Consider the following 27,586-nt stretch of genomic DNA (forward strand, 5'->3'; position numbering starts at 1 on the left):
CCCAGTTGTATAAATCTCAAGACTAATTGATTGGAAGTCTGTGTGTAAGTGTGTGTGTGCATGTGTGTGTGTGTCAGAGCATTGAAGTGCGCACATGAGCGGTCGATTGATTAGGTGGGCCCTGCAGCCGTAAAGAGGCAGCTCAGAACACGGGACCCAGAGGTGACCATTGAACGACGGTCCTGCCCTCAGGGGTCACCACAAAGGAATGAGGAGAAGGGGGGGTGGGGGAGGAAGGAGGTGTTGTCAATGTAGATAGACAGATATGCCACTAAAGTGAATTTGAATTTTGGTGAACAGATATGCAGCTAGATAGAGCCATGGATAAATAGCAGCAGAGATGGAGCACAAAGGGTTAAGTGAAAGCCCAAAGAGAATGTGCAGCAGTGGGAGATTTTAGAAAGGGATGAGTTATTTTAAATGCAGCTGTATGTAATATGTTGTTGCGCTGTAAAACAACCATTAAAACAGTGGTTTAGTGAAATGCCCTCATGGTTTACCATTATGGGCACATGAAATGCTGGTATACCCACACCAGTGAGTCAATGGGCCTTACTGGCATATATTCACACACTGTAAACACCTCCTAGCCTCTGTGGTTGGCACACACACCTGAGCTCCAGCTCCTGTTTTTCTCCTCTGTGGCTTCTCTGGCTACGTCTGTCTGACTCTATCTGGGTATAAGTGTCTCTCTGTCTCTATCTGTCTGTGTCTGTTTAAAAAAGCAGCTTTAACGGCGGGATGTTTGGAGCTCTCACTGTGTCTCTGCACTTTAACTTCTCCACATTCGCACCTAGTTTTCCTCAATCAGAGTAACATATTGTTTCATGAAGCCCACAGTAAGGGCTTAGTCTGTGACTCTTTGTTGGTTTGACTGGAGTTTTATTGGCCCCGCACGTCTCTCTGTCTTGCTTAGATGGTTCCCAGGAGGTTTTAATAGAGAACAATAGTAGAATGGGCCACTTCCCAGCACCAGGCTGCTCCAGCACTGCACACCAGTCAGCATACACACCACAGCAGCCCCTGGCACTTCTGGATTGTGTGTGTGTCTGATCTGGTTAATTCAGGGATGTAGACCCAAACTGTAATTATCATTATGTACTTCTCGGCAGTGGCAGGAAACAGCCCAAGCAAGTTTGGATGAGCATGTGTATCCTCGCTGGTGCACACTGAATGTGTTTGTGTGCAAAGAACAACATGTGCATACATGAATTTGTCTGTGAGTGTGTGCGTGCGTGCATGCATGTGTGCACAGAGGAGCAATGATCTGAAGAGCATGAGAGCTATTAGCAGTGAAAGATAAGCAGATTGTGCCAGTGGCTATGTGATGATTTTTCCTGCTCTTGTTTTGGCCCTGCTCTTGTTCATTTGGTCTCTGCTAAATGGAGACATATTGGAAACATGACTGTTCTCTCGGGGGCCAGTGGGTATCCACAGTTTAGGACTGGAAAGGAGAGAAGAAGAAATGAGAGAAGAGAGGGAGAAGAGGAAATGAAGGGTGGAAAGAGAAGAAGGAAAAAACAGAAATAAAATCAGGAGAGAAAGTAGGGGTCACTGGAGTTAAGCTCACCACTCGGATTTCAAATCTCATTAAAACAAAAACTACATTTGTCTTATTTGTTTGCGGAGAGAAATTACCATTCACAAGCATCACAGACATTGTTAACTTTCACAACTCCACAATAAAACTCTCATTTTTACGATATCAGAGTTGATGTCCAAGAAAAAGCAAAGCAGAACCCACTGAAAACAGACAGAAAGAGAAAAAACACACACAAGCTTCAAACCCAAAGTTTATTTGGAGCAAGCGTCACATCGATTCAAGATGGCAACCGCAGTTTAATCTGCGTAGTCCTTCATCTTTAAAGCTAGCATCAATAAGACAGAAAAGGCCTTCATGTGGGCGGACAGACTGCGTAGAGACAGGACTGGTCACCACTAAATAAACAACGCAGGAATCCTGCAGAGACAAGAATGGCTAGAGGGAGTGTGAGCAAACAAGACAATGGCACGACTTTTCAGCCTGTCGATGAAACACAGACTATAGACAGTGAGCGGATTGATATGAGCGTATGTGTGTTTATGTCTGGAGTAATTTCAGAGAAGATCAGAGGAAAATGTGGTGTCATTTTAGCATACAATAATCAAAGTCTGAGCAAGACAGTATGTGTGTACCCTGACATTACTGTAACCAAAACCAAAAAGTCAATTGTTTAATATGTATCCATTTCCGTTATTATGAAGTGTGAGGCATACGGAGAGAGCACGAGGTCGACGTTACTGTGGTGTTGTGTTTCCTGTCATTTCTGTCTGTGTTTATGTTTAACCTGTAGCAGCCACACTGCTACAGGCCACACTTTTTCTCAGTCGCACAGACTCCACACAAACAATGCAGGAATCAGCAGAGTTAATCTTTCAGTGACGGCTGAAAAATGTCCAGAAATCCATTTTGATAATGAGAAATACATTCCGTATAACATTTTTTTAGTAAGTTACACTGTACCGCTGGTAGGTGTAGTCTACAGCTATCTCACTCAATGGATACATTGTGACATTGTGTACAATGTAAAGAAAAACAGAATGCCGTCATTCGCAGCTGTGTTTTTCCGGTTTAAGTATTCCCATGCCCCTTGATACAATCATGTGTTCACAAAGTGGTGAACCTCTCTCCCTCCTTGCTTGAAAGCAACTGAGTCTTTCCAGGATGCCCCTTTCATACCCAATCATGATACTATCACCTGTTACCAATGAACCTGTTTACCCGTGGAATGATCCAAACAGGTGTTTTTGGAGCGTTCCACATCTTTCCCAGTCTTTTGTTGTTCCTGTCCCAACTCCTTTGAAATGTGTTGCCGCATCAAATTCAGAATAAGCACACATTTACAAAGATCAATGAAGCTGATGACATGAAACATTAAATATATTGTCTTTGTGCTGTTTTCAATCGAGCGTATGACAAAAAGGATAAGCAAGTGATCTCATTCTGTTTTATTTATGTTTTACACAGCGTCCTGACATTTTTGGAATTGGTGTTGCAAAAATGTTACAATGTTGCTGCAAAGCAGAAAGTCTTACAAGCAGGTGCGTTGGATCAAAAACTGCGACTGTGAAAGAGCCAAAAAAAGTCTGCACACTGTCGATCATTGTCCTTTATTTACAGTGTGTCTGCCCTCAGACCTTCATCAGGCAGTAGAGTTAAGCAAGCAACAGTATGGAAATAAATAAAAGGAAAACAGTGGAAAACGATTAGCTGATGTATTAATGTTGACATGGTTTTACTGTATATTCCAGCTTTCACTATCCATTCTTATAATGACTGTGCGGTGAAAACCTTTGAACGTTCATACAAAAAAATTCACACAAACAATTGTAAACTTACAGTAAATTGTAGTGCAACTCACATGTCCAATAAAGGGTTTTGATTGGTCTAAGTTAATGACCATATATATGCCAAGCCCCGTTCGTAAACATACACACAGTCATAACATTTTATATGATTTCAGTGGAAAACCTCAAAAGAAATAACAAAAGTCTGTTTTTTCCTCAAACCTTTACTCTCCCTCTGTCACACACGTACACACACAAACACACTCATACGCGCTCAACATGCACTGACATATTTGACATGTCTCTGGTGCATTAAAGCCACAGGTCTCCGGGTTCAGCATTTACTGAAATCAAATGTGTGTGTTTGGCCCTGGGTTACACACTCGATTGAATTAGAGAAATGGTGTACACGTGCACACACGTTCACTTACTCGCGCACACGTAGACACACGCGCGCACACACACAGCCTCACAGGGACACAGATCTCTATTAAGTTAAAAAAGAGAGTTGAGTGTCCTCTTCCATTGCAAGGGCTTTTATGTGATAAGATCGGCTCGGGGTGCTCTCCTATGCAGGATTCCTGAGCACATCAAACAACAGTAAACCACATCACAGAGGCAGGAAGAGCTCAGCTCCATTAGCCAGCCCATAAAGAACATGTGCATGTGTAACGGGAGAGCTGCGCTAGCCACTACAAAAGGTTTACACACATAGGACAAACACACAGAGGTATGCAGTCCCCTGAAATACTCAGAAATTGATGTGCATTTTGGTGCAAATGCACATATAAGCACTTGTGCTTGCACACATGGACGTTGCTGCATGTGTGTCTGGTGGAAGGAGGCAACAAGGGCTGTGTCATTGTTCTTGCATCATGTACAGACACACATATATGTATCTTTGTGTCCACAGAAATAAACATGCATGCTGAATGTAGATGGTTCTGCTTCACCAGTGTCATCTGAGCATTTTATACATTCCAACGGGGTCTTAATCTGTAAGTAATGGTCTGCTTTAAAAAAGTGTCTCACTGGCTGAGCTGGAGTAATGGCTGGTGACATGAAAAGAACAGGACTACAAATAACTGTTGCGCAGATGGCAATCATTAGCTTTATTAGTACACAACTGCTACAGACATACCCCCAACACACACACATACCCTGCCCAACACTCTCTCTGCAACTGCAACACTGCACCATCTCTCCATCCTGTCCTCCTTCACTTTTTCCAGAAAGAGACGTCTCTCTTATGAGGTGTTTAGTGACAAAAGGCCAGAGAGACACCTAAATACAGCAAGAGAGAGACAGAAAAACAAAGAGAGAAGAGGAGAGGGGTTTAGGGGGGAGCAGAGGGAGAAAGAGCTTGACCCAGATTGAGTTTACCCATTTTTCTTACACTGATTTGAAACAGATCTTCACCGTGTCTGCTGTCCAAGCCACAGGCAGTGAGATATCACCCTCTGCTCAGGCTCCAGAGGATCTGATTCAAAATGGATGTCCATCACTCACTATGACTGGCCTTGCTCTGCTATGAGAGGATGTCTTAATCATCTACTGTGCAGAAGTGAGTTAAGAACCACGATGAGAAACGTATGCATTGTATGTTTTAAACCGCATCAGACAACAGCTCAGTCAGGAGAGGGAGGAGCTGTAACGTCATGATGTGGACAGAGACAAATTCATCCAAATGACAGGATGAAATGGAGACACGGGGCCCACCCAGCTCTGTTAAACCATCCTAATATGTATTAATCCAGAAGATTAGGCTGCCTGCTAGCATTACAGGCATTCCCGTGCCAGTCAGTGATGTTTTGCCCACCGAGGTTACCGTTTAATCCTGAAGATGACATACACACAAACAGCATCTTTGCCACTGATGCCACACAGGGTGCTAGTACAGACTGAGCATGCAAATGTTGCTGAGGCTGATATGTGCATGTGAGTAGGTGTGTGTTTGTGTTGTGGAGGGAGGGTCATGGTAGCACAATCCTCCAAATGTGTGGCAGAGGAGAAAGAGGCTGGTGGATGGCAAAGGAGAAACAGAGGGTGTTCAGAAAGGAGTTATGCACTATGGCAGGCCCTAATTGCTTGCGGCTCCTGTTGTGTGTTTGGCTTTGTTTGAGCATGTCCAATATAACCAGTCATTGGGGAGCCTCTGCCAGAGCTAACACACACACAAACACAGTGCTGAACCATAGAGAAGGCTTTTATGGTGTTGAAGGCTAAAGTAACATGACACCTAGGGCAAACACTGAGTAATAAAGCAATTGCGGCACATTGTTTAGATCCTCCTCCTGGCATGGTTTGTTTGTCAGACTCAGAGTGTCTCAGTTTCCTGACATCAGTGTCCTGACATGTCACTTTGGGAGCTCAGTGCACGATAAACACACATGCACACGCGTGCATACACACACACACACACACACACAGTCACATTAGCAAAAACAGTACACATGCAGGATAAACACAAAACGCAGTCATGCACATACACACAGAAACACAATCCCACATTCTGTCTGCACGCATGCCACACTGCAGACATCTCGACATGTCAGTCACAGCGTGTTTCGTGCCAGTCTTTCCCCAAACTTCTAAGCAGCTTCCTGGTATGTCTGACTGCATGACTGCAGATAAAAGAGCAATAAACATTTCTTTCTTGCCTGCTAACTTGTGTTCCTTGCATGCTCGTCACCTCCTTTTAAAGTTGCTGTTCTGTGACACACACGGATTTTCATGTCAGAATGTTTGTGTGTGTGTGTCTGTATCCCTCCCAGCAGAGTTTCTTTTGGATCTGCTGTAGCTCTGAGGTGGTCTCCAGCCCATCCTCTGCTCCAAAATGAGAGCTGTTTGTTAATTCCCACCATGTCATCACAGTGTAGCTGTAAAATGAACTGTAAGTGGTGCACATTTTTTGTCTAGACTCTTTTTTTTTGCCATATCTGCACTGTCTCTGTAATTCTGTAATTCCCTGTCTGTAGTATCTCAGAAACACACCTGTATTCTCTCTGCTGTGTCTAACAGGGGCGGGAGACCAAATAACTCTGAAACAGACACCGTGCTCACAATATTTACAACACCCACACTCAGACCTAAACAAAGCTGTGCATGCATACAGACACAGTGGGGGGGCAGAGCAGGCCCAGGACTGTGTCTGTACAGTCTAATTGGATTAAGCATTATTTAGTGCTCAGAAAGAAGACATATTGTATAAACTGTAGGTCAATTGTGCAATTCTAGCGTATAATATGTAGATCAGTCAATTAAAATTAAACGTTCATTAAACACACACTAAAGAATGGTAGCACTTTTAGTCTTTATGTCTTTATTAGTGTTTTTAGGGCCTGCAAAATGGCATCATGGTGTTTGTCTGCTTAGATAATTGGTGACAGAGAAAAGAATGGAATATAAAAGCACGAAAATAAATATAGAAATGCAAAAATGTATTGTCAAACCAGAACTGGAAATGTTTCCCTGGTTTCACTTCAGTGTCACTTGAACTGTGTTTTACACTGACATCTCGTTCTAACAGCGTCTATGCTGCCGCTGTCATCAGGACATCACCACAAATAGTCTCAATGCCTGTACAAAAGTCAGTCAGTGATGTGATCTGTAGATCTGTGTGATCATCTGGAGGTAACAGATAGCTGGTTCACACCTAAGCAAAATGTCTAAATCTTCTCATTCTCTTGTGAGTAGCTGAGCAGCATTCACAGAGAGGGGGGTGATGTAAGGTCAGCAACCTTGCAGTGCCCCCATAAGTCAGCAGTTTTGCTTGTGAGTGCCTAAAAACAGTGCAAAAGTGAGGGTACATTAGGAACTCATTTAGTTAATGAGCCCACTCTCACCCGCAACCCTGCAATGTCAGTGGAGCGCAGAGCAACACATCGTAATACTCTTAACTGCCTGGTAACAGTATGCACACACACGCACACACACACACACACACACACACACACACACACACACACACACACACACACACGTAGAGGCAGATGCATCAAGCCGTGTCCCTCTTCTGCATATAAACACAAACACATATTTACATTTATTTCTATGAACCCTCTTAAGCAGCTTGCTGTACACGTAGTGCAGCATTATAACAAACTTAAATTCTTACTGAAACTCTGATCATCACATTCAAATGAACAAAGATTCAACAACTTGAAAAAATAAAAACAAAACAACGCATTCACACACATGCGCTTACCCCTGTGTGTAATCATAGCCAGCAAATGGACTGAGTGGAAGCCATTGTTAAAATAACTGTGATGTAATCTGCCAAGGGAGCTGGCTCGGCTGAGTATGTATGTATGTGTGTGTTTGTTATCTATCTGCAAATCAGTGGGTCTGTCAGCAGCATCTGACTGCACACCACCACTGGTCTCTTTATTAAAAACCAGACGTTTGCTGGAATCCATGCACAGGTGTGTGGGAGGGCCGGCTGAGCACTTACCACAGTGCAGTACCATGTGTGTTTATGTGTGTGCGCTGTCTGTGGATACATTTCTACTTTTATGCGCACTTGTGAGAAAAAAGCAAGAACTGCAGACAAAGCATAATAAAGACGAAAAGGATGCTGGACTCCGTTAAGAAAACTCAAGGCAAAGAGCAGAAAGGTCAAAGAGTGAGCGCTTTTTTCTGCAGTGATTACAAGGCACACACTTTTGCTGTTTCATGCTTGCGTGTACGTGCTCCTGTGTTCCTGCTCCCGGCTTCAATTTTCATGCCCTCGTAAAAAATGTAGAAATGCACACACACGCTCCGTCTTCCACTAACAAGAAGTGCCATTATGACAAGAAGTTGTTTCTGTGCAACTTCTTCACACGAAACAAGTAAGGGTACGTCTCTATTGGGAATTCACACCAACTGACGAACAAGCGAATGCAATGACACAACAGGCTCGGTGTACCAGAGGCATGATCTGTCTACACTAGCTTCAACGTACAAATTACCCAGATTATAGAGCGGCGTGGGTGTATATGTCTGTGTGTGCGTGCGTGTGTGTGTCAGTGTGTGCAAGGCTGTGTTCTTATGTCTATCAGTGTGCGCGCTGTGTGTCTTTTAAAGCTGGGAACCATGACTGTAAATTAATCTGAATGTGTTTGTGCTCAGATGTGTGTGTACTTTGAATTGAGTGTATTCCTGTGTGTATTGACAAGGAAATAATAGTGAGGTTTTTTATCAGAAGGCCAGGTAGTAATCATGTTGCTCTTTGATCCCATGATCCTCACTGATCTGTCTAAATATACAGCAGACCTGTCCAGACCTGGCAACAGCTCCTCTAATCAGCACCCTCACCGAGCCCACTGTGTACAGTGTGTGTGTGTGTGTGTGTGTGTGTGTGTGTGTGTGTGTGTGTGTGTGTGTGTGTGTGTGTGTGTGTGTGTGTGTGTGTGTAACTTTCTGTCTGTCTCTCTGTGTCTGCACCTCTCTTTCATAATTTCTTGCTTTGAATGTATTTTTCCCCCTGCACACTTTAAAGCACATGAAAGCTGGGCTAATGAAGTCTATATAAGTTAGTATGTGGTCACGGTGTGTTTGTGTAGCAGACTGTAAAGAACGCATGTGTTTCCTGCTGCTTCAACACAAAGCAGAGCACTATGAGCCTTTTTTTCTGTTTTACTTAACATTTTACCATCCTTCATTAAAAGAAAATGCTTAACCAAGGTTGAAATCAGAGGACGGCTAATTATAAGCAGATGTGTGTGTGTGTGTGTGTGTGTGCTTGCCTGTGTGTGTGAGTTTGTGCACTTAATCTATGTGGTCATCTACATGCGTGCAGCTTTGTGCATGCAGTACTGTACTTAAGGATACTCATACCTCCATTAGGTTCTTAATTCTTTAAGGGAAATACTGTACTTTTTTTTACTCCAATACACATTTATTTGAGAGCTATTGTTACAAATTGCTTTGCAGATTAAGGGCGTATTCAGACCAGGAAAGTTCTTTGGGCCGCTGTCTTTGGTTCGGACCAAAATACAGTGTTTCTTTTTTGGTTTGATGCGGTTCCTTTTCACATTGCAATTTTCACAAGAGCCCCAGAATTTGTCAACAAACCCACATTTGTGCAAAGCTTATTCAATGATTGGACAAAACGGTTGGGGCCGGGGTAACGCAGTAAAAAAAAAAGGGGGGGGCACCAGTGAAAACAAACTATGGAGATTCAGCGTGTTGCACTTGTTGTGCTTATATTGATTTGTTTCATACAGTTACAAACATATGCAGAACTTTTGGAGCATCAGAGGCATTTGGCACAATGCCCGCAGCAACGGGAGCCTGTAGCGTCCAAAAAGGCAAATAATTTTTAGAACTGGGTCGGACCAACGCAGTCGCTTTCACATATCAAGTGAACCGCACCAGGGTTTGTTTGGAAGCAAACCGAGATCACCTCTCCGGCTGGATCTTGGTCCGCATCAGAGTTCGATGGTTTGTACTCACACCAGCCCAAAAGGTCCGCACCAGCGATTTTTTTGGTTTGGTTCGAACCAAACAAGGCAGGTGTGAATACGCCCTAAGATTTTACATGCCAAATCTATGATCAGGTCATGGTCGTGATGATGCATTGTCATATATTAATCCACCCAACAGGATATGTATAAATTAGTTCAGATTAGCTCCACCTCGACCAGCCACAACATTGAAATGCTGCCGACACATTAATGCACCGGTCAAAATAATACAATCATGCTAAAATGTAACATGTGATATACATTGGGGCCATTCTGCAGAATGAGTGCCTTTACTTCTGATACTTAAGTGCATTTCACTGATAATACCTCTGCTCTTTTACTTCAGTCAGTGCGGAACTTTTGCTTGCTATGGAGTTCTTTTTCCATTGTGGGATCATATCATTTCTTTCACTGAAGTGGTAACTGTGATGTGCTGACTCATCACCTTCATCAGTTAAATTTCCACAGCAGTGTTAGCAGCTCCGGTACCATATATATGTTTATATAAACATAACCTTGGAAAAAAAAACACTGTTCAGAAGGCGCCAGCAGCACCTGCTTTCTCCACCATTGTGTACATCTTTGAAACCCTGCAATATAGAGCATGACAGAATGTCTTCTATATATTTCTACATGCACATCATTCAAGGATATATGTTGCAGCAACTGTAAAAAACACACATCTTACCACTATATATAATTAAGTTTCAAAACCATTTTTTTACTCTTTGAAAACCTCTCTCCCAACATTTGGTTATAGTTCAGGAAATGGAGCTCTCTGCTGGAAAGATGCACAACACATTGTGGGTATTGTAGTTGTTCGGGTATGCAGCTTTTGTAATAGCTGAGCTCATGTGGCTGTGATTGGAAATAACTGTGATTGGCTGATGGAGTGTGGGGTGAATGTTAGTGTGACCTTGTGTGTCCTTTACACACTGACGGGAAATCGACCGGTCCAAGCTCCAAGGAAAGCTATAATTCAAGGAGTAGCACGGGCCAAAGGAGCGTACACACATCTTCTGTCTCGTGCACGCATACACGCACACTCGATTTGCACAGAGTAAAGTCCTTGCTGTGCTGTAGTAACCACATTAATTGGGTTGTGTAATTGTCTGGCAAAGCATTGTGGGAAGCAGCCCATACAGATCTGTCCCTTCACCTCAAACCACTTTTTAAACATGGACTCCCATCGTCATGACAGTGCTATCCAGGAAATTGCTGAACATGTGTGTCTGAGCGCGTGTGTGTTATTCTGCGATCGCCTGCGTATGTGTGTGCGTGTGTGTGTCTCTATGGCTCCTTTAAGGGAAGTGAGTGTGGTGGCCTCCCATTCCACCGCATGTCGGCTGTGGTTCAGCTGTGGTCCACCGCCAGGCCCTACATTTGGAACACAGAGAAAATACACCAGGGGTACTTGCTCCCACTGTTTTCTGGACTCGTCTTTCATCGGTTTGTGTGTACGTGTGTATTTTGGGTGCACATTTGTGTGTGAATAAGTGTGTGTGTGTGCATGTGTAATAGTGCGCCACTATGTTGTACTCTCTGCCCCTGATATTTTAAGGCTTTTTGGCCCCACGTCATGAGTGTGCACTGTATTTCCAAGCTGCAGTTAGATGACCAGAGTGAGAGAAACCCGTACGGAGGACAGAAAAGGCAGGAGGAATGAGGAGAGAGGAAAGCAAGGCGGGTAATTGAAGGGTTCAGGGTAATACTTAGGCCAAGGATGGCTGTTTCAACGTGTTTGCATAACCTCCTTGAACTTAATATTTAGCCCCACTCCGGAGTGAGTATAGGGCACGACGGAGCCAAATAGAGAATGATAGAGGGAGAGAGAAGTGGAATGATAGAGAGGTCCAAGTCCAAGGAGGAGGTGATTCCATTCTCTCCTCCGATGAGTGGCTCCTCTCTTTGATTAGCAAAAGAAAGGGAGGAGAGGAGGAGTGATGGAATGAGGATGGAGAGAGAAAAAGATTGTGGTGGCCTTCCTGTCCGAGAGCCTGTGATGAACTGTTTGACAGAGGGTTGTTTTAACACACAGGACAATGCAAAGGACCTCCGTTTCAAATGACGCAAAGCAGAGTGTGTCCTCTGGTATTTTCAGTTTACATTACTGACAGTAAAGAGTACAGGCTTAGCTGTAGCTCCTCTCACCTCAGTACAGAAAAAAAGGGAACAGGAGAGTTATTTATACATCTAATCAGACGTGCATTGTGTCTCGCAGTTATCATTTGTCAGTGCACAAATAAATTTTTTTTATTATTTCACATAGAAAGGGAATTGTCAATAAATGTATTCAGTAACTGTCTTTGCACTTTTCAGATGTGACGATTGGCTGTTTCTCTTTGTTTTAGATCACTTTAAGTTAGGGAACTTTGGATATTGGAGGGTTGGACACACAATGCATTGGAGAAGAAATTAGAAAATTTCACATTAGGTCTAGGAAATAGGCATTTGAAACACTAAATGATGGATCAATAATAAGAATACTCATTCTATTAAAGCAGCAGTGTATGTGTGCGACAGGTGGCTCTGCATTTATTTGTACAGTTTTCTAATCTGACCCCAACAAAGCACCCTCTCCTTAGATTATGTAGTTTCATCTTTAAAAAAAGTGGATGGGAGGGGGTTGTGGGACAGTGCTGTGGTTGGATCAGAGTCAGACAAGGGGGGGGGGGGGGCATAAGTCATCAGTGTTTATGCTGAGGCCTTAGTGCTCTTTCTTAACAGGCTGCATATGTGTGTATATTTCTCCCCTCTCTCCTTGTGTGTGTGTGTGTGTGTGTGTGTGTGTGTGTGTGTGTGTGTGTGTGTGTGTGTGTGTGTGTGTGTGTGTGTGTGTGTGTGTGTGTGTTTGTGTGTGTGTGTGTGTGTGTGTGTGTGTGTGTGTGTGTGTGTGTGTGTGTGTGATAACATACAGTAATGTTACTGGAGCAGTGTTACTCATTCTATGACCCTCACCTCTCTCTCAGATGACAGGGAGCTTTAAACAACCCAGCTGCTGTATGTGTGTGTGTGTGTGTGTGTGTGTGTGTGTGTGTGTGTGTGTGTGTGTGTGTGTGTGTGTGTGTGTGTGTGTGTGTGTGTGGGTGTGTGTGTGGGTGTGGGTGTGTGTGTGTGGGTGTGTGTGGGTGTCTGTACTTGTTCTAACTGCTAGGCAGGGGAGCCCTGCACGTGTGTGGTACAGTACAGCCCCCTGTCTCGTTTCTTGTGCCTTGGGGAGACACTGTCAGTCAGCTAAGCGACGATAAGGGTGGAAAACAAACCCCCCCTTTAAGAGAGTGGAAAGCGCTTCTCAACCATTGGTGGGATCACCTGGAGGTTTAGAGTCACAGCTCACCTTATTGGTAGGGGACAGTGTAGGCAGGCCTTGTGCTAAACAGCTCCGGGGACCGGCAGAGGCGTTTGACTAATCTGATGTGGACTGTGTTTTTCATGCATTGATGTGAAAGACCAAAGTTACACATACAAATACGCACGCACAAGGAGACACCCAAGGTCAACCAAATGGCCTTGTTTATTTATCCTTCCTGTTTTTACAACAACAGGGATCCACCCGACCCCTCGCTGATCCTCCGAAGGTGATGCAATGGAGCTGGGCGTGAGAGAGGACACTTGACCACGCTAGTGAAAGACTGTGTGCAGCCAGACCATGTGCTTATTACAGGAGTAGTTCAACATTTTGGGACATTTATTTGCTTTAGATTGAGGTGAGAGTATCAGTAGTAGACACTGGCAATTATCACAATGCATATTTGTTCAAGACAACAAGACGTAGGGAAGCACATGTGCAGGGACTGCACCTGTGCCAATAAGTAGTTCCTGCATGTAACTTCCCCTCAAACTTCAGATTGCTTTTTGACCACAATTGGTTAATTAGTAGGCTAATTATTCACTTTAGAGACATTTGTGGGCATATTTCTGAACTTTGGAGAGAGTCAGGCCAGCTATTCCCCATGCTCCCAGTCTTAATGCTAAGCTAGGCTAATTGTCCAGGTCTGCATCTTATGCCCAGGCAATCTTCTCACCTCACTTTCATGGAGAGAAGGCAAAATGTTGAATATCCCCTTAAAACATATGAAATGAAAATGAACTTACGTATTTTATTTTCATTGCCTTAACAAGATTGTTGAGAGAAAGTTTGAACGCTCCCTTCTTCTCATTTGTCTGCCTTCACACACACCCTCACACAGCCGCTGCCTCTCTCTCTCCCTTCCTCTCTGTCTCTCTCTCTCTCTCTCTCTCTCTCTCTCTGGCTGGAATGCAGCTGTGGCCGTCTGGTCCTGCTCATCTCTGGGGGCAGTCAGCCATCTCTCCTCGTCCCTGCTACCACTCTAAACATTTGGCTAGTTTTGGCAGATTTGTTGATTTTTGTCCCCTTGTATTTTTCCTCTTGTTGCTGTAAAACTGATGCATACTCTTTCAATTAGACCACCCCCTCCTTCCACCGGCCAGAGCACTAGTGTGGGAGTGGGGGTGAGCAGAGTAAGTGGGATGTATATTTTATTAGTGAAGTGAAAACACACACAACCTGGCCCAGTTCTGGGAGAACCCTCTGCTGTCATGGATCTTTCTTGGGAAGCACAGCTCAAGGTTAGCATGTAAAGTTTATCATTCTTGCTTGAAGTTCAGGATTAGCGTGTACTGTCTAATACAGCTGCTCAAGAGGAATATTGGAGTTGACGTGAATTTTCAAACAAGACAGACATGCGAGTTTTATTTGTGGTGGGCATACGGATAAATCCTATCTCATAGATTTAGACAAATAAAGGCTTTAATGCAGGCATGCAAACAGAAGGAAGTGGGTAATAGGTGCATCTGGCATGTGACTTCAGGTTAGCAGCTACAGGTTAGCATGGAGCCAATCCTGCCTAACGTAGCCAAAACTTGGACCTCATAAAATACTTTTAACCCACATTTAGAGTTGAAATACAGATTTACCATCTTAACTGGCTTTGCAGTAAGCTTACCAAATGAAGCCAGAGCGTGTGTTTTATGTTGGAAATAGACATTTTCCCTACCTTCTCAGTTGTAAATAACACAGTGTTCCAAGGCCATAAATAATAGTGTCACTCAACCATGCCCCATTCTCATGTCCTCTGCTTGCTCTCACCACAGGCCTCTAGTACTGCCTAGCCAGGGGCCCCCGGCCTTGTGCCGCACCTTTACACACTCACAATCAAGGAACGGCCATAAAATGCCCGTGGAATGTCTCTGCAGCGCTGGACAGTTAAGTGGTGGAAAGGCATGATCACAAACTAGAAGACCTCATAATGGATGTTCTGGGAACAGATATTAGTGGGCTCCCCATGTTCTTTGCTAACAAAATACATCACACATGCACACAAGGACATGAAAGCACAAATGTGTGCACAGACAGGCGAATGCACGCACACATGCGCACACTGCACTTAGGGGCAGACAGTATTGATGGTTCCCTCGGGCATCACACGGACGCATCTGTTTCTGTCCCGCTGACTCTCCACACTCATAATTTCAAGTAAGTCATAACACAAATTATAAACACACATCCCTCAACCGTGACGCCTAGGAATAACAACATGGAGTGCGCTGAGCTGATTTAGGGTAGGCTGGGACTCTTAAATCTTTACCTTTGCTCCTTTCTTCCCTTCCTACACTCCTTTTCTTCGCTCGTTTCTCTCTCCTGGAGCACAGGTGGCAGTCACTCCTGTCAAACACATACTCTTCTCTCCTCTATTGCCTTCATCTCTTGCCATCTCTTCTTTTTTTAGTTGTTTTTATTCTAGATCCATTCGCTCTTCCATGCTTTCTCTCCTCCTTCACAGCCACTGTATGCCCCCCCAACATCCTCTTTCTTTGAATTTCTTCTGCGCCAATGTACATGTGTGTTTATGCTCACTCTTGACCCCATCTTAACCCCTCATCACCCAGAGCTCTGTGCGACCTGCCTGCCACTATGTCATCTGCCCCGTGACATCACAGTCCCTTTGACAGCAGCCCCACCTCAAAGATGTCTTCATCAAAGTCTTCTCTCCTCGTTTTTCATTCCTTTGTCCTGAATTATCTCCTTCCGCCTCATGTCTCCTTACCCTTCTCTTCTTCCACTCTTTGCATTCCTTTTTTTGTTTCCACATCATCTCCGTCTCCCCCCCTTCACCCCCGACTCTCACCTCTCATTGCATGGTCATGTACTTTAGCCATCCATCTCCCACCTTTGTAGATCCAAATGTCTCAATATGTCCTAGGGACCATGAAGGTTCAATTGGAATCACATGTTGTAGTCGAGCTGAGAATTTCACCCCTTATATAGATGTCAGTCCAACCTGTGCTTTTCTACAGAGCCTTGCATGCTCTCTCTAGCCTCCTCTATAATACCAAAAGTAAATATGACCAATGTGAGATATATAAATGCACAACTGTTTATGTGAGCGTCACGTTTACCTTGTCAGCCAAAATACTGTCATCTCACAGAAAAGAAAAACTAAAGTAGATGAGATTTTTGACACCGGAGATGCAGCAGTGGGATTTATTTGTCCTTTTATTGGAATGCCTTATGACTTCTCAGTGCATGGGGTCTGACTTTTTACGAAGACTAATCACAATTTTGTCATGAAAAACCATTTCATTGTCGCCCTTTCAGTCAGAAGGGAAATTAAGATAATCCTTTGTTTGTCCAGGACAAGCCAAGTCAAAGTTAAGCAGGGAGTGAGACAAGAAGGGAGGAAGGAGAGAGGGTTCACCCAGTCAAGATCAGCCAGCAGATACAGTACAAGCATTTGTCTCTTTCTGTGTGTGTGTGTGTGTGTGTGTGTGTGTGTGTGTGTGTGTGTGTGCGCGCGCGTTTCTGATAGATGAAAACTGTCTGCTAGATTCATGTACATTGGGAGTGTGTTCTACAACCAAGGCCAAATGGCCACTCAAATTAGATGTGATTAAATACTCCAGTGTGATTCAGGTTCAAAGGCTGTTCGTAATACTAATCAGTACACAGACACAGACACAGACACAGACACACACACACACACACACACACACACACACACACACACACTCAGACACACACCATGCACACACAACCACTGATTGAGGATGTGGGAGATAAAGTTTACAGGCTGGCTAATCATAATAATGTTCCCCTTTTTATTGTTTTAGGAAGACATCACTCAGTACAATCCTGCAGTACCAGTCAGAGAGCACCCACAGAGAGACAGCTCTGTAATCTGCTCTGTTAATTTAGAGCCTGGAAGTGATTTAGCTTGCACTGAAGCATGGCAGCCACTGTGGCTCAGAGGTTTAATTCAGTCAGGCTCACAACGTCTCGGGGTCAATCGATAATTTTCAGTTGCGAAGTTTGTACCTGTGCTAAGAAATGCAGCTGAGAGGGATGTGACGGGCGTGTCTTCACAGACAGCAGCACGTGTTCTGGTCAATTGCTGCACTCAGCAAAGCTTCACATTATTTGTTTTATTTTTTTTAACTAGCACCAAAACTGCGTCTTTCATTGCTTCATTCAGCAGAGGCAACTTAACGAATGGGAGTGTAACCATCGTTGATGAAGCGACTCAGTGGTGGTCAGAGGGAGATGGATCTCTGTTTGTCTTTTTCAGATGAGTTCACAGATTAGATAAACCTCCCCTTTAAAACTGGGGTGGGGGTTAGTTCCCCTAACCTTTCATCGCACTCTTTTCTAACACCAAGTTGGCCCCGCACTGAATGTTTTTCCAGCTTAGTGTGAGATATTGCTGTGTGCATTTACAGCCGGCACAAATAGAGAAAACTAGATAAGGAAAAGTGTGACTCTGAGACTTGTGGCATGTGGCTCGATGTTGGAGTTTCCATGTCTGGCAGTGTGTTGTAAAGATGGCCATCCTGCGAGTAGGTTTGGGCTGTTAATCTGAAACACTGTTTATGAACAGTGACACATTGGGCTGCATTCCTTGCCCATATATGACTCTAGGCATCACCTCTTCGCTCTATTTAACACAGCATAAGATAAAGTAGTGGAAGTGGGCTTCCATCATTAGGTTCGTGAGGCCATGGGTGCAAAACTGGACCGTATGAAGAGGGATTAAAAAAATCAATCCCACTGTTGTTTGATTTGTGGATTTTAACTGTGGATTTCTTTTGCTTTTTCTTTTACTTTAAGAGTTTTTTTTCCCCCCATTTTACATTGTGATTGGCCAGGTCAAGCAGAATAAGCCTGCAGTCTAAAGCACTTCGTCTAAAGCGCTTGCTCTGGTGCAAGTCCAGTGTAGCTCTGTGCACACGTGTGTGTGTGTACGCGCGCGCGTGTGTTCCCATTACAGTGAGCATTAAAAGGAATAACAGCGGAGGTGTGGGGAGACGAAAAGTGTCACGTTGGTCCTGCTCTGTGATTAATGGTGTGATTAGCTGCTGATCCATGTCAGAACCCACATGCATGCTCGCACAAATACTTGCACAACATGCATGCACACACTGGAGCACACACAAACACACAGGGGCCTATTAATGGCCTTGAATGGGAGAATCCAGAATCCAGATGCGGCATGCAGATAATTGTACTAAAAACACCAAATGTGGAGTCTCAGGCCAGCAGGACTTTATTCTGAGTTCAGCGTGTTTATTTTTGCGATTGAGTTATTTCTGCAGGGACTTAAATCATGGAATAAAAACACTCCAATGCAGGTCAATTTTTAATTGAGTCCAAAGTGTATTTTGAATGCACCCTCTCTCCCTCCTCTTCCTCTACCCCCTACCTCACACAAATCCACACATTACCATTAACCATGCTGGCTAAATGCCCTCCTAATTTCAAATTCGATTTAAGGGTCTGGAGTTCAGCCCCATTATGTTTAGCCAGCTTAAAATACCATCAGTGCCTACACACTAGTTAGACAGCTTGAGACTCCTGCGATGGCAGTTCAGGTGAACTTTGCAGAGACAAAGAACCACACATAAAAGTGTGTCTTACAGTGTGCCAGGGGTCAGTGGCCACAGCTGAAGAGGTGTTTGTGCCTGGCTATCTCTATGAGGACATGTTTGTGCCTCTGAGTATGTTTACAAGGGTGGGCGGAAAAAATGTGCAATTGTCACAACAGTGGATTTACGACATCCTGCTTGATGATGAGGATAGTTATCACCAGTCTGCTCCGAGGACTCCTCTCGAAAGGGGTTGCGCAAGGCATTCCCTCGAGTCCTGTGGGTGTGTATTTGTACGTCTGGTTGATGACGCTTGGTGGTATGTTTCCTCTGCACCTGCAGACAGTCATTTATTGCCACCCCCGTTCCTACATGCACTCGCAGACACGCACATACACTGTGGTATCAGCGGTGACACAGGAAAGATGTCATATCCTCCGCAGCCTGCTCTATTAGGCCCCATTACACGATTGCATGTCCATGAGTCACACTGAGGTACCACTAAGGCAGCGCTTAGCAGACCACTTCAAAGATGTCTGCTTCTTTTCTGCGGAATCTCTGTCTGAGTTTAAGGAGCTCTGGGATGAGTGAGTTTGCTGTGACATCTGCGTCAGGGCCCACAGCTGCAGATGTGGGTGCTCTGTATTTGTGTGTCCACCTGTTTTCTGCCTGTAAAATGTATGAAATATGGAATAAATGTGAAGCATTTTTTCATGTTCTATCCATGTACGATAACATTGCTTCTCACCTTTTGCACCTTTCTTCCACATATTCCGCTCTCACCCCCTCAGGCAGCAGGCTTTGCTGGCAGCCATCAGTGAGAAGGATGCTAACATCGCCCTGCTGGAGTTATCCTCCTCCAAACGGAAAAAAGCCCAGGAGGAAGTGATGGCTCTGAAGAGGGAGAAAGACAGGCTCATGCACCAGCTCAAACAACAGGTACATCCACCACACGCGACCACCAAGCTATTTATACGGCTATATAAATGATGAATTAAATTCACAGCACTCCTGGTCTGAGGGTGACCGGACTGCAAATTAATCAAATGGAGCCTGGCCCTTGTGGTCACCGTTTAGGGCTGATTCTGGCTTCATGAATCAAAGCACAAATTTAAACCTGCTGCAGATGGTGAAGTCCTGCACAAAAACAGCCTCATGGGCAGACCTTTGAACTTTAAAACCAGGAACAGATAGAGGTTAATAATTCCTGGTAGTTAACAGAGTAGACTTCCCCGCCTCAAACCGCACTTACTGTGTTCAGTCATCATAAGCCAAAGCAGTCAGGGGGGAGCTGTGATTCCAAATCCAGGCAAATAAACACATGAGCGAAGCTATTCTCTTAACAATCACGTTGCAGTCAGAGTTATTAGATGCACTCAAATCGCACACGTAGGTTGGTGTCATTGCTGAGTCACTAGCGGACTTTTTCAGTTTCGCCTCTTCTGGTCAAACAGATATAAATCCCGGCACACACTCACACACATTCTGACGTGCACACGCCTTTTTCCCATGTTGCCCTGGCTCTTAATACAACCTGAGGCTGATGAAGGTATGTGGGTCATTAAGGTCTGGTCAGACCACATCAGTGACTGAGCTAACGTGAATGCTAACGTTAATGAGACAACAGCAGGGAGTCTACATATACAGTCTCCTGAGTCACAGGGGCTTCTGGGAAACATGGTGCATTTAAAAGTCAACAGATGCAATGGCTGGGTGTGCATTTAAGTGCGGACCTATGTTTGTTCGTGTCTCGTAAACGGTAAACAGTTCCTAGGGGGTGCAATTCTGTTCGAGGAATTTCAAGGAAAGCCTATTATCTGTTTATCGCCATTGGATGCGTCATGTTTTCCCGTTGGGTAACCAGCAGTTACAGTCCACCTGATGATGTGATGAGCTCTAATTGCAACGATGTGGCCTCTGGGCCTGGAGCAGCAGAGCGGAGAAAAAGAGGAGAGGAAAAGGAAGGACAGACTGGGAGAGGAGAGGAATGGGCAGCATTCACACAAACTTTCTTTGCCTCCTCTTTCTCATACGTGTAAACCTGGTTTTCTTAAAAAGTCCTCATGCATATAAATGCATGTAAGTACTACTCCTAAGTGGAAAGGTGTTGCAGGCAGTGCCATGGCCACCTAGCACCGAGGCCCTAAAAGTGTGTGAATCTATTAATGTTATGGAGGTTGTAAAGAAAGTAGTTCCTATAGGGAGTCTTTGCACTGCTTGCGTTCCATCCATTCCACAGAATGAGTTCCCCGGAGATTATGTTGTTTGACATGACACACACCGGCTCTCTGTCTTCTGACCCATTGACACACATATCAGGAGAGGTTGCCTTCCTTGGGTCCTCACCAGCCAATGGCGGAAGGAAACTGACCAGGAAATGCCGAAGAATTATGGGACTCAGAGTCTCATAGGAGAAAGCTGATCTGTAGACAGCAGATAGATTTACAGATAGCAGTGCCCTGTCTGACCTCCCCACATCCCTCTTTGGGAAGATCTGTGTGTGTGTGTGTGTGTGTGTGTGTGTGTGTGTGTGTGTGTGTGTGTGTGTGCGTGTGCGTGCGTGCGTGCGTGTGCGTGCGCGTGCGTAAAGCCGGCGGTCTTAGACAAACTTTCCTTTCTCAGACCATTTACTTCCCTTTGAGACATTGGCCTTCTTCAGCACAGACAAACAGACATATACAAAGATACACACACACACACACACACGCGCACACACACACACACACACACACACACACACACACACACACACACACACACACACACACAGACATCACATGAAGAGTGTAGTGTTTAGACTTCTCGAGGAGAGAGTCAGAACAAATGTGTCCCCATGTGGGAATTCTCTGAGTGGTTCCATCCTAATGATGGATGACCAAACATCATTGGTGCTTTGAAGCCGAGAAAAGATGGATTTGTAGTCCTCCGTGGTGTGCCATTTTCTATGACTTTCTCTCTTCTTTTCTGCTCCTTCTCTCCCTCTTTTTTTTTTCGACACACTGGAGCATCCGTCCTCTCTCTGTGCTGAAAAGATGGATTTTGTGTTCTCAGAGGTGTGCCATTAAGAACAGCTTATGTAAAACTATCTGCCTGCTCAGAGCGGGTTCGCCCCGTTTCACAGGGATAGCATAGCAATGTGTGTGCACGCGCGCGCACACACACACACACACACAGACCTGATCAAAGGAGTATGTTTAAGTGTTGTGAACATTGTGCAGCCTTTCCCCAGCTGCCTGTTTGTTTAAGGCCTTTCTTGTCAGGCCCCTGTGTCCATATGTGTTAATACAGCTCTGCTCTAATCAGGACAAGCTTGTGATTTACAGAGGGCTCGGATTGAGGTTTGGGATGCAGCTGTGAGCACAGCAGCGGGATCATCGCTGCCATGTTTACACCAGCAGCTGCACTTTGATACACATGCAGAGACCACTCACTGCGCACTCACACAGTATAGGCCAAATCTGTTATGCTTAGAGATGTCAATGAAGAACTCTCCTCTCTCCTCGCCTCCCCAAGGATTGCCACCTGTGTCTCTTCCAGGCTTCCTGATCTTGAAACAGGCCTGGAGGTCATTACGGAGCTGTTTACTCTGCAAAGCCCTTAATTATCACTAATTAAAACACACACATTCCACCACACACACATTTTATATGCTCGCTGCTTTTTTGTGCGTGCACACTGAAATATGCCTGTGAGAAGAGAGCGTGTGTGTGTGCCTTTGGATGTGTGTGTATGTCTGTATGAATAAATTGGATGGCCACATGTGGGCTGGCCTGACCACACAGTCAGGTTCTTCCAGAAGCAATTCATCACTTCATTCATTTGTGTGTGTGTGTGTGTGTGTCAGGTCATTAAATATTTCATATGTGTACACACACAGACACACACATACACACACTCACACAGGCAAACAAATTTTAGGACGTTTTTGCTTCTCATCCTACCAAATATGGTTGGAATTAAATGAACACGAACAGGAAGTAAGATGTTTCCTATTAGATTAGCAGCAAGAACTAAACACACATTAGTCTTTCGGACCCCCGGCCACAAATCAGTTTTGAAAATATTTCTCTTTGAGAATTAAACTGCATTATTAAGCGTTGGGGAAGAGTCTGCGTGGAAGCGCCTCCAGCATGTATTCTGTAGAAGTACAGTAGTTTAATCAGCTGCATGGTATATGATAGTAATTGTCCTTGCCTCAATGACAGGTGTCAGCTCGTAACTGTTGCATTGAAGCCAGCCCCACCCAGTCACACCTGCTAGTATCAACACCTGAGGTCACAGAGGGCCATACACCTCAACCTAGCCTTTAACTGCTCTAACCACTGGTCTGGTGTCTGTCTGAGCCCTCCTCCATCCCTCACTCTTCATCTCTGTCTCTCTGTCTCTCTCTCTCTCTCTCTCTCTCTCTCTCTCTCTCTCTGTCCCTCTCGCCACGGTGTCAATGTTCTCACCTTAACTAAGCAGGTCTTCGCCAATTTAAGCTAATTGCTAACCCCTTTAATACCAGCCACATCCTCTTCTATGATCCTGACTGGCTCGTTTCCTCAGTCATTAGGTCTCAGCTCCTTATCTCACCAGTGATGTCCCCAGGCTGCTGACTACTGTAACACCATCTTCCTCTTATCTTCACGGCTGACTCAGGCTTTTTGTCTCTTCCTGCCATGGCTGTCTCTCATTTAAACCAGGAAAGCCGCAACATTTTGGATGAGAGACGTGTGCATATCTTTCCTTCCAATCATCCTCATCCCATACGCAATCCTACCTCCCGCTCTGCAGTCATGTCAGCCCTCGGGGGAAGTATCCACAGTTAAGGGAATGAAGCTGAGCCTGTCAATATATCTGCACCCACTCTGTCTCTGTCTATCTCCCAGACAGCTGGCCTCACTGGAGTTAGGCTGATTGTTAACGTTAGTCAGCCTCGGCTGTTATCTCTCTCCAGCACAATGATGTTGGAAGGATGACAGCCTCTTGCACAAACGCACAAAAAATACACACAGATACACACACGCACGAACAAAGGAGACACAGTCTTACTTACACATTTACAGGCATGCATATTTGAGTGTAATTTTAATCAATGACATCTAAAATGAGGTTACTTCAGCTGGGCCAGAACGCCTGTGGCCTTAGGCGGCATGAAACACTAACTAACGCTTCTTACTAGGACTTGTCCAATCCAATTAAATGATAATCTGCAATATGGATGACATTTGACAGACTTACAATATTTTCATCAGGCACTCCGACTCACTCAATTTATGACCTGTCAAGTGTTGTTAGTGGCACTGTTTTTATCGTCTTTGATGGCTTTCAACATGCTTTCCCCCTATCCAAGAATCCCTCAGCCTAATCTCTCTAAGACCCCATGAACATTTTTAAGAGACAAATAAGCAGTGTTGGGAAAATAAATGCCCTCGTGTACGTTTGTTGTAATTATGCATTATAAATTTTCATGTTTATCTCCTTTTTTTTGGCAGACTCAGAGCAGAATGAAGCTGATCGCGGATAACTATGAGGAAGATCACATCCATCCCCAGCATCATCCCCACCATTCTCACCACTTACATCCAGCAAACGTGCATCACCGAAGCCTGCCAAGAGGGCCCCCGCATGCCAACCACCGGCCCCCTATGGATCAAGTCAGTATGAATCTGCACACACGCTCACCCACACCGACCAGTTCAAAGCTTGGGCTTGTTTACACAAGTTGACATGTTGTGGTTTTTTGTCCTCATGCTTTTAAGTTGATACAGTTCATATTTGTCTCCAACAGCAGTCAGCTGTGGTTGGATTCGGCAGCATAAAATTTCCCCTCTCTCTTCTCCTCTGTTTCTTCTCCCTCAACCCCTTTACTTTCTGCCAAGTCAGAGTTATTCATATCAGTTAGATAAGGAGCCTGAAGGAGAAAGCTGCCAAATGAGTGTTTTTGATCGATGGCATTTGTGTGCGAGATTAGTTTATATATCACTCATCTCTCGTACGAGCTTCTTCTCTCAGTCTGAGTATCATATCCAGACTGCCCTGAGGAAAAACTTGATGTGTCTGTTTGAAGGCAACTGAAGAAGAACAAACTGTTGTTGCTATCAGCGCAAAGTGTTTGTGTATTTGTGCGAGCGTGCATGCATCCTTGTGTGCATACTTTAGGAGTGCATGCCTGTACGCGCGCGTGTGTAGACGCACGCCCGAGTCTTTGTTGGTACTGTGCACCTAGATGAAATCGCTTACGGGAGAAAGCAATCTTCAAAGAAAGACAGAGATGATTTCACGTTAGCTGATAAAAAAAAAACTTGAGTTATTGAATGCAATATAAACTAATCACAGCTCTATTGTTGTCAAGAAGTTGTGATAGGGGGGATTCCAAACTATGAATATGAAGTGTGTGTGTGTGTGTGTGTGTGTGTGTGTGTGTGTGTGTGTGTGCGTGTGTGTGTGTGTGTGTGTGTGTGTGTGTGTGTGTGTGTGTGTGTGTGTTTGGGGTTTTAAGACCAATACCTGGGGATTTCCACCTCTAGATTCCCACATCTGTTCTATTTGAAATGCACTATTACATGTTTCAAGACTTTATAAATGTTTCTGAAACTGCTGTCTAAATTGCATTCAGACATGCACAGGGGATCCCCAGCTCTTAATACCTCTCCAACACACGCAAATGCACACAATCATATCCAAGCATCACCCCACGCATACCATGACAATATGCAAGTGGACAGGATAGCTGGTTTTAAGATTATGTCAGCCTTTTTTACGCCGGTGGATAGACTCCATGTTTGATTCCTAAAGAGGTGTGAGGGTCTGAGGTTCATTGGTCCATATGCACCCTTTTCCCTCAGAATCTCAGACACACTTGAGTTATATGTTAGAGAAGGGTATACTTATATTAACATTTGCCTTCTTTTAAAATATAGAATGAGTCTACACCTAATTCTGAAGATTATTGCAGCATATGCTTTATGTTATGTTGTGCTTTTCATCTGACTTGCTGAAACAATATTAAAATGCTATCAAGTCTCTGTATTGTTCTATTGTAGAATACTTAGAACCACAGTAGGCTTCACATGAAACTGCGACCTGCGGGGGGTCAGTGTGTAGTATCACACATTGCTCTCCTTGGCTTTGCGCTCATAAATATCGACTATCCAGCACTGTTTTTTACTGCAGCAGTGTTTATAGTGTTTGACATATGAAACAGTAGCTCTCTGCAAGTGATATTTTAACTTTTCAAGTTGGACTGAAAAAGCCTTGCAAAGAAAGTATTATTAGGGTTGCTGGGAAATCTTGTTAAGAATGTGGGGAATAACAAAATAACTCATAAATCTGAGCCGATTGGCTGAATTATACTTTCTATTAAAGTTGTATTTTTATGCCTGTAAAAGGGAACTGAGATGGCTCACACTCTGTATGCAACATTTGAGAGAAAAGTAAAGTTTAATAGTTTTTAAAGGGGGAAAAAATAGAAATACATTAAATGAAGGTTAGATAAAAGGCAATGCCTACAAGTATGTTGATTTGCAAATTGCATAGATTTAGCATAGGAACAAAAACGTCCTCAAGCTACAGCCAAACTGATCATTATGTAGCTAATTTGTTTCTCTGTCACTCTCCCTCTTGTGTCAAGTACACACACTTCAAAAACAACAGACCCTGTTGACAGAGGTCAGCCAATCACTTTGTGGCTTTTCCTCGTATCTGATTTTTGACCTAATAGGGAAGTTCAGCAGAGGGCAGGATAACGACTCCAAGGTGTGTGCGTGTGTGTGTGTGTGTGTGTGTGTGTGTGTGTGTGTGTGTGTGTGTGTGTGTGTGTGTGTGTGTGTGTGTGTGTGTCTGTAGGTGTGCAGGTGGGTATGTGTGTGTTTGTGCATGCACTGCAGATGTTGGATGTCAGGTCACACAGTCTGGATGGACACTGTCTCTCCTCCACCTCCTATTTTCCCCAAACTTTTGCCACTCCTTTTTATTTTGTTTCATAATTCTTTTTTTTTTTTTTATCAAACCTCTGCTGTCTCTTCCTTTCACATCACTTTCCTTCCTGGAGTATTTTCTTCCCACCCGCAATTTTTCTCTCCATGCCTGTCTCTTTCATTCTTTCCTTCAGTCCCTTCTCTCCCTCCATTTTTCCCCTTTCAAATGTAATATCCAAGTGTGGCCAGGCCAGTGGTTCAGTGCATTGCCGGGTCCTGGGACACCACTCGAAGGATGATTGATGATGATAATGATAATGATGATGAAGAGGGTCTGCACGCTCACCCTGGAGACCACAATGCCTTTCCAAGATACAGCAACTGCCATGAATAACATAACAGTGACCACACGTGCCTTTTTTTTGTTGCATTTGCATTTGTATTATACAAACACATACATACCGCATGCACACCCAACTGGCACATATAAGACACATAAGCACAAATGCATGTACAAGAATAGTGGATGCACAAACACAAGAACACACTTCAAAGTTTTCCACAGACCCAAACCGCATGTCAGTCAAAGCTCATTGCTACAGTTAGCGGGTCCATCCCAGTCCTCTAACTACAGTTGTATACTCCCTGTCCTCAACTTAAACTGTGATGGACTTAGTCTGAGGACAGGTGAAATCTAATCAGAGGAGACAAGCACTGGAAGCCGATTTAGCCTCTTGAGATGCACCCCAGGTCCGTATCTCGGCATGGAGTGTGTGCAGTTTGACGGGCATGTTGTGTTCATGTTGTTCTCATTTAGCCGTGCCAGTACCGCTGCCAGATACTTGGCAGTAGCCTCGGAAGGAAATAGAAAACAGCCATAAAGTGTTTATCAGAGACAGAATTAAACAACCTTTTCTTTCGGGGTTGTTGTGCTTTTTTTCTAATCCTTAACATGCTGCCTGCTTCACGTTTATGAGAAGTAGCACATGGTATTTGGCCTGTTTGTGCACACGTGTGTTTGTTTCTGTG

At 44.3% G+C, this 27,586-nt stretch overlaps 1 protein-coding gene across 4 annotated transcripts in view; it reads left to right on the forward strand.

The window, feature by feature from the left end:
- Positions 1-27,586, forward strand: part of LOC139334582 (ERC protein 2) — a 149,942-nt gene that overhangs the window by 84,529 nt on the left and 37,827 nt on the right. For all 4 annotated transcript variants that reach the window (XM_070967549.1, XM_070967550.1, XM_070967551.1 and 1 more), the window contains 2 exons: positions 19,448-19,595; positions 24,134-24,295. In XM_070967549.1, the coding sequence (XP_070823650.1) occupies positions 19,448-19,595; positions 24,134-24,295 (310 nt within the window). The remainder of the gene's footprint in view (positions 1-19,447; positions 19,596-24,133; positions 24,296-27,586) is intronic.

Source organism: Chaetodon trifascialis, chromosome 8, assembly GCF_039877785.1.
Source record: "Chaetodon trifascialis isolate fChaTrf1 chromosome 8, fChaTrf1.hap1, whole genome shotgun sequence".
Lineage (NCBI taxonomy): Eukaryota > Metazoa > Chordata > Actinopteri > Chaetodontiformes > Chaetodontidae > Chaetodon > Chaetodon trifascialis.